Consider the following 7,018-nt stretch of genomic DNA (forward strand, 5'->3'; position numbering starts at 1 on the left):
ACTGCTTTTTTTCTGACACGCGTGCAGCGAGGAGCTCGCTGTCTCCCGGCTCTCGGCGCTGGTCCCCGGCTTTGGCCTCGCCGCTGGGTCGGCCCAGCTTTGGGTCTGGTCCTAACCTCGCCGTTTTTTCCTGTGCATGTATTTCACCTTGTGCAACGCCGAGCGCTCACGCACGCCTTTAATCGCCGTCTTCTCCAGGTATGGGCTGAGAGGCTCTAGCTGATACCCCGTCGGATGTTACCCGGTTAGCATAACCTGGTACGTAGCAACTGACGGATCTGCAGGCTCAGTTAAATAATAAATACATTTTTAAAAAAAGGCCATCCACCTTTTGCTCTGCACAGGCCTGGAGAAACCCCTTTTCTGGGGCTCTTGAGTTGCGAGGTGGGAAGGCTACAGGAGGCGGGGTCCCCCAGGCTCAACCCCTGTCTGCTGGATGCTCCCCACGCACGCCGGAGGGGGCAAAATATTTCACCTGCGCCTGCAATTTGAACTGCTTTTTTCCATCAGTGCGGGGGTGCGGCCCTCATCACTGGTGTCCTCCTTTCCCAGGGCTTTACACCTCCTTTGGAAGCGCTGATGGCTCTGGAAATGGTGGGTGTTCCGGCCTTTGGGAACCAGCCCAGCCCACACGGAAACCTGTAGTGTCTGATGGGAGGATAATGAGATGCTAATGAAGGCCCCGGGGGAATGAGCTGGGGCGGGGAGGCTGTGAACGTGCATCCCTGTTTCCCCTTCAGCTTCACCGGCAGCCCCATTTACAGTGGTGTGAGTGTCGCCAGGGTTATCCCGAGGTTTAAAAAAAGACATGCAAAAATGAGTAAATGCGCATAAATGAGCTGCGGTTCAAGCCACGGTTCTGTTTAGAGGAACGTAGTGTCACCTCCCAGGCAGAGTCTTCCTCTTGTCAAGTGGGGAGCTTTTAATAGGGATTTTTCATTCCACAGTGATACTGGATTAGCCATTTGGGGGCTGATGGGGAGTGATTTTGAGACACGATGCAGGGCTTTTTGAGCCCTTTCAGGAATCGTGGATCCGAGGTGTTCCCTGCAGCCAGAAAATCCGTGTATGGCCCAAATCGCCCTCGGTCATTACACCAACGGGCTGGAAACCTTGTGCAGGGGTATGCCAAGCCAGTACAGCCTCTCCTTTGTTCATGGAGAAGCATTTGTTTTATAAAAATCTAATATAAAAGGGGTTTCTGTTCAGGACTGAGAGGCTTGACGTTTATTTGCCACTTAAAACCTGCTTGGCTGTAAGTGGGACTTGAGTGCGATTTTATGCCTCGTGCAGGTTCTGTGTGAATGCGCCCATTAAAAACTCCTGTAAATTGATAAAGAAAAATATTTGGTCTACAGTTTCCCTCAACTCTGTGAAAGCACTCTGAATCTTCATTTGTTCAGAGCTGCTGTTATTATTTATAATAAACTGATTGTTTTCACCGTGAATTTTGTTTATTTTCTCTGATTCAACATGTTGCCTTATTTCCTGTAAATACAGCATAAACTGTTGTATTAACAAGCTAGTCTTTATAAAATAGCCTGGTTAGTGTTTGGCCGATATCCACCTGTTGCAGATTTCACAAGAGCTCACAGAAGGAGTCGAAAGTTGAAATAACTTTCCCATGGATTTACCCTTCAGGGCTGCATTGTTTTGCCTAAGTGATTTAATACTGTCAAGAAATTTGCAGCCAGAGTAGTGGTTGGCAGTATTAGAACAATTTGAATAACCTTCTCAATCAGACCATCTTCTCCATTTGAAAGCAGGTGGTGGAATCTGTGGTCTTTAAAAAAAAAATAAAAAATCTTGCCTCTGCTTTGTTTTCCATCTCAAATTTACAAGTTTCTTGACGCATTGTTACTGCCGAGTGAGGCTGTACTAGGGCCAGGAGAACCCCCTTTTTTCTGTCTCGTGTATAGCAAGGTGTTTTGCTTTAGATTGCATGCTTTTTTATCACGGCTTCTGCCAGTGGAAGCAGGTGTTTCTGAGTACTGTAGGCCGTGCAGAGATTTTCTCCGTCACTTACCCGGCTTCTAATCATTTCATGCTCTGCAAATGCTGTCACTGGGTTTTCCTCCTTTAAGACGCATTTCCTATCTAAAATTAGAGACGTGCCCTAAAGTTTTGTGAATCTAACATATTTTCGGAGTGATTAGATGCGAGAGGAACCTTCCTGAACCCCCTGGTACATTTACATTGCCCGTGAAACAGGTCAAGCTTCTTTGAGAAGCTACAAGCCATACTGTGCGGAGAGGGAAAACATTGATCTTTTTGTCGGGCTTCAGCTTGTAAATCATCTAAATTCTCAAACAAGTGTTCCTCTGTTTTGCACAAAACTTCCTGTTGCTGCTGAGAGTACTGAGGTAAGGCTGGCACCAACCAGGCTCCAAGGCTGGGATTTTTGAAAAACATTTTGAATGTCAGTCTTAACTTCACAGGTAGACTGGTTTTAACTTCAGCGAGATTTGGGCCAGGGCAACCAACTTACTGAAATCCCCTTTATATTTGCCATACAGCTCCTCCCTCTTCTCAAGTATTTTTTGTAAAAAACACCCCTACTTTTTAGTGCTGCTGGAGCGGGAGAGGTCTTGCCCGATTGCCTACGTAACAGAGAAGCAGAAAACCTCAAAGTGGCAGGCCTTTCCAGCCCACTTAGGTGTTGGAGACCTGTGGACGATTTTGGCCCAGCTCCATGTGAATCTGAGCCGACTGGTTTGGGTTTCCTTGGGTAGGTGTGCCAAGTACCCGATCCCTGTCTGTGTTACAGATGAGCCTGTGCCATTTCTTGCAGCTTTCGTCACCTTTGTGCTTTCTTTTGCTCAGTTTACCGGACAGACATGGCTCAGTATTTCACCAGGCTGTCTTTGGTTTTGCAGGTAGCTGTATCCAGCTGGGTGGCAGGTGGATCCAAGGGTTACCATGAAGTTTTCAGGACCCCTGGAGAGCCAGAGGTTGTCTCTCCTTCTGGAGACGGCAATCTCTAGGGAAGCTCAAATGTGGAAAGCACATGTGCCGAAAATTCAGCCCAATCAGGTAACGTCTCTTCTTCACATCATTCATCTTGGTAAAGGCATGAGTCTATCCTCTGGTGTATTTTTATGTGAACAGCTGAAGGTATTGCATGAGAAGTTACCTTCTGCTTGAGACCTGGGAAATTAGCCGGTGAAGTAAGTGATTACTTTTTTATTTGAGGGACATACCTGCAGTCAGGGGTACAGAACACACTGTACAGCATACAATGTTGGATCTCTGCTGTTGCTTGTGAAAGCACGTACATATATTGTCTTAATTAAATTAATTTTACAAATTGTGTGGTTAATTAACGTGCATTTTTAGTGGGCACCGACTCTGCAACAGTTCTTAAAAGCAGCTTCATTTTCTTGGGCTAAGTTCACTGATAACAGCGTTGAAATGCTGGTTGCTGTCCACGTGAAGTGACGTCTTCTCACATGAACCGTTACCGCTAGCTTAGCTGGGGCCTCCCCCTGAAACAGCGTATTCACAGCGAAAGCCTGACTTTGCCGCCTTTTCCCATTCTGGACCAGATTCTTCACTAGTGTAAATCAGCTTAGTTCTGCAGGGTAGGCTGTAGCTGTATCAGCTGAAGCCAGACGAGGATCTGACTTGGTAAGGCGCTGTCTACTTCAGGAAGAACCCCGCTGACTGTAGTATTAATATTAACGGAGCAGGGTGCAAGCTCGTGTTGAGGGAAGCAGAGCCAGGCGCTGGCCTGTTCCAGTGAGGAACGTTCTCATAGGACTGGAGGAAAATGCAGGGTGGAAGGGACTGCAGGGGGTCCGTAGTCCAACCTCCTGCTCAAGCCCTGCAGCAGGGCCAGCTGGGAGGTTGGACCAGGTCGCTCACGGCCTTACCCAGCCTGAAGTGCGTTGGTGCTCCTTGCGGAGGAGGCGTCTGTCTAGCATGTGCACTGAAAAATGCCTGTGAACTCCACAAAGTTTTGTTTAAAACAAAATGTGAAACGTGAGGACGGTTGTCATAGAGTTTCTGGTACTTTGTCGCTGGGCAGCAATATTATTTGGGGGCAGAAATAACCACACTAATGGGCTCAGACCCAGTCTTGCTGTTCTTGATTCATACAAAATGTGGATGCAAATAGGTCAGCTGCTGTCAAAGCTAATCAGTGTGGTGTTTGTTTTTTCTGTCTGGCAAACAAGAAACTGCTGTTGTTGTGTAGGAACAAATATGTTTTTAAGGGGCTCAGTATTAGTTTTGTTAATCCACATGTAAGTTTCCGAATCAGTGAGCTGGTTGTCAGAGGTGTTGAGCGTATTGTAGCTGTGGCTGTCTTTGGGCACGTACAATTTAGGACCCTGGTTTATGGTAAACCAGCCTGTTATTCCATGCTGGCAGTATTCCTGGGGTTAGTGATTATAATGTAGGGAGATAAGATTACAGTAGAACAAGATAGGTTAGGGACTCAGAGAGTGTAACCAAACCAGATTCTTGTGTGAAGATTTCACAGGGACAAAGCGTTTGCATTTTTGCCTTGGTGAAGTTGATTCTGGTGGCTCAGAAACCACCACCTGCATTAGACAGTCTTCCTAGCAATCCCTCCCTTGCAGGATTGCATTGTCGCCCTTTGGAGATGAGGTGCCCCACCTGTGCCACGTTCGAGTTGTCGCCGCAGCAGCAGGACTAACCTCAGCCCTGTCCGTGGTGAAGAGCAGTTGTCCTGCTGCCAGGGACCTTGAGGGGGTCTTAACGTCACTGCGGTTGAGGTTTGCAGCACCTCACAAAGTGTCCTCGGCAGTAAATACTCTTAAGTTAACGGGACTTTGGGCCCTCTGCCGAATATGAGACCGGGGAGGCAGCTCTGTTGCCTGCTGCGAAAAGTCGGAGTAGGATCAAGTATGGAAACAGCCTGATGGCTAAAGCCAGCGTAAAGTTTGCGCTCGACAGCAGAGTCTCAGGTCTGGCCTGGACAAATACCAGGTTTGCCCTTTTAGTGTGCAATTAGGTCATGATGATGAAAGGTCTCTTGCCCCGCTCCTCCCCAGCACTTCGACAGTATCACTGAGGTCCGTGCTTGGGAGTGTTTCCTGGCCCGCTGTGCTTGTCACCCTAGGGTTTCTACTCCTGGAATTTCCACCCCCAAAACCATGTTGTCTTAACGTAACTTCTTCCTGATGTTTTCCTACATGTCACTTCAGACGTTGACTTTATCAGCTAGAATGCCATAGTGTTAAATGTTTTCTGGCAGTAAATAATCATTAAATCGGATTGAAAAATCTCTGTGTGCGTATGTGTAAAATGTACCAAAGTCAGATTTAAAAGAGACCGTAAACGCAGCTGTCTGCTCTGGGGAAATCCTGACTCGCAATGCCACGGGGCAGCTGAAACCCCTGTCTCCGTAGTCAGGTATTTCTCTCTGTTCCTACAGTTCGTGACACCCGACTTTTCAAACTGTCAGGTGTTCCTCCACTTCTGCAGCGTTCATTTTGGCGATGTTGCAGTCACGGACGTTCAGCGTGAATTACCTTATTTTCTGTAATATCTGGAAGAAAGTCATATTCCTTAACATCTACTGCCTTCTTTTGAAAACAGCTGCAGTAGCCTAAAACCTCACTTGTATGAAACTGTTGTTTATTTCCCATGACAGTCAGGAAATCTGCATCCTTCTGTGTATCAGATCTGGCAACCTGAAGCGTGTGTAACTTTCCATTCCTTGCTACAAAGGTAGACTGACTACAGAAAGGGTTTTAATGAAGTCATCTGGTTTGCAAATGAGAAAATGTGAGTGCGTCTAGAAAAAAATATAATGATCCGATTGGAGGTACACCGTAACTATTTTTCAGGAGTAAACTTCCAGTTTTGACTCTTCAGGAGACATTTTTGGTTCTAATGTTTAAAACCAGAACAAATTCAGTTCCTAAATATGTGTCAGGAGTTGAGATCTTTGAAAGGAAGAAAGAAACTCGTAGTTACAGAAACAGGAAGACTTTACATTTTTAGTACAGGATGCAGAATCTGTTGGGGACTTCGGTCCTGACAATGTATGTGATTCTTCTGTTTCATTTTTACTTTTTGTCTGAAATTCCCGTTTCCTACTGGCACGTATATTTCTTTTAGTTTCCTTCCTTTAAATGCAGGCCACCAGCTCCGGGTATTTGCAATATATCAAAGCCAGGTGTCACAGGGGCTTTTCAGCCTGAAAAAATAGGTGGGCTGAGTCTGGAACCCTCCTAGTGCTTCTGAATGTATTGTTTTTTTTCCTCTCTTGGGTTATACAATATGCAGATGACATTCAGAAGTTTTCATGTGATTAAGGCTTGAGAAATCAAGCAGTAAAGACCGGTCAAAGGTTGATTTTTGCATGTTACCAAGTAACTTCGCAGCAGAGAGGTGTGTAAGCCAAGATTTTTTTTTTTTTTTTAATAGAAACACAGTGTCACTTCTATCATTTCTCCTTTCTTGCCTGTTCTAGCTCTTTCTTTCTTTCTGTCTTCTTTTTTGCTCTCTGTACCTCTTGAGGAATCAGGAGACCTCAGTTTATTTCCAGTTTTTCCACTGTCTCAGCACATGACCTTGGCTCGGTCTTTAACCTTCTGGTGCCTGTTTTATCCTGTGGGCGAATCGGAGACTGACTTACCGTTTTTGCGAAGCGTTGTGAGGTTCATGCATCCAGCTCTTCGGCTTTGCCGAGCAGTAATCTCTCTCCCCAGTGTTGGAGCACGTTACCGTGCAGATGGCAGAGGCTGTGCTTGCTTGAGCTCTCTGCTGCGCCACTAAACCGTAGGCAAGCCCTGCGAAACGCCACTTCTGAAAGGGACCGGGAGAGCACCTCTGATTCCCAACTGGTGCAAGCGAGAAGCAACCCAGTGGGCGTCAGCTGGGGGTCGCTCTGGCGTAAAACAAGCGCTCCGGAGAGCCAAGGAGAGACCGATTTGGCTGCGATGTTTACAGCTGCCCTTTTCAGAAGCCTCCCAGTCCTGATAAAGGTCACCTGCTTGCTCCCCGCGGAGCCCGCAGCGGGACTAGGCAGAAACAAATAAGGGAA

The 7,018-nt window shown here is 46.7% G+C and overlaps 1 protein-coding gene across 1 annotated transcript in view; it reads left to right on the forward strand.

The window, feature by feature from the left end:
* The first annotated feature begins 2,876 nt into the window (after positions 1–2,876).
* CCNI (cyclin I) overlaps positions 2,877–7,018 on the forward strand; it is an 18,297-nt gene continuing 14,155 nt past the window's right edge. Inside the window, exon 1 of the mRNA XM_009324015.1 lies at positions 2,877–3,033. Coding sequence (XP_009322290.1) covers positions 2,920–3,033 — 114 coding nt within the window. The 5' untranslated portion in view covers positions 2,877–2,919. The remainder of the gene's footprint in view (positions 3,034–7,018) is intronic.

Source organism: Pygoscelis adeliae, unplaced genomic scaffold (assembly GCF_000699105.1).
Source record: "Pygoscelis adeliae isolate BGI_AS28 unplaced genomic scaffold, ASM69910v1 Scaffold55, whole genome shotgun sequence".
NCBI lineage: Eukaryota > Metazoa > Chordata > Aves > Sphenisciformes > Spheniscidae > Pygoscelis > Pygoscelis adeliae.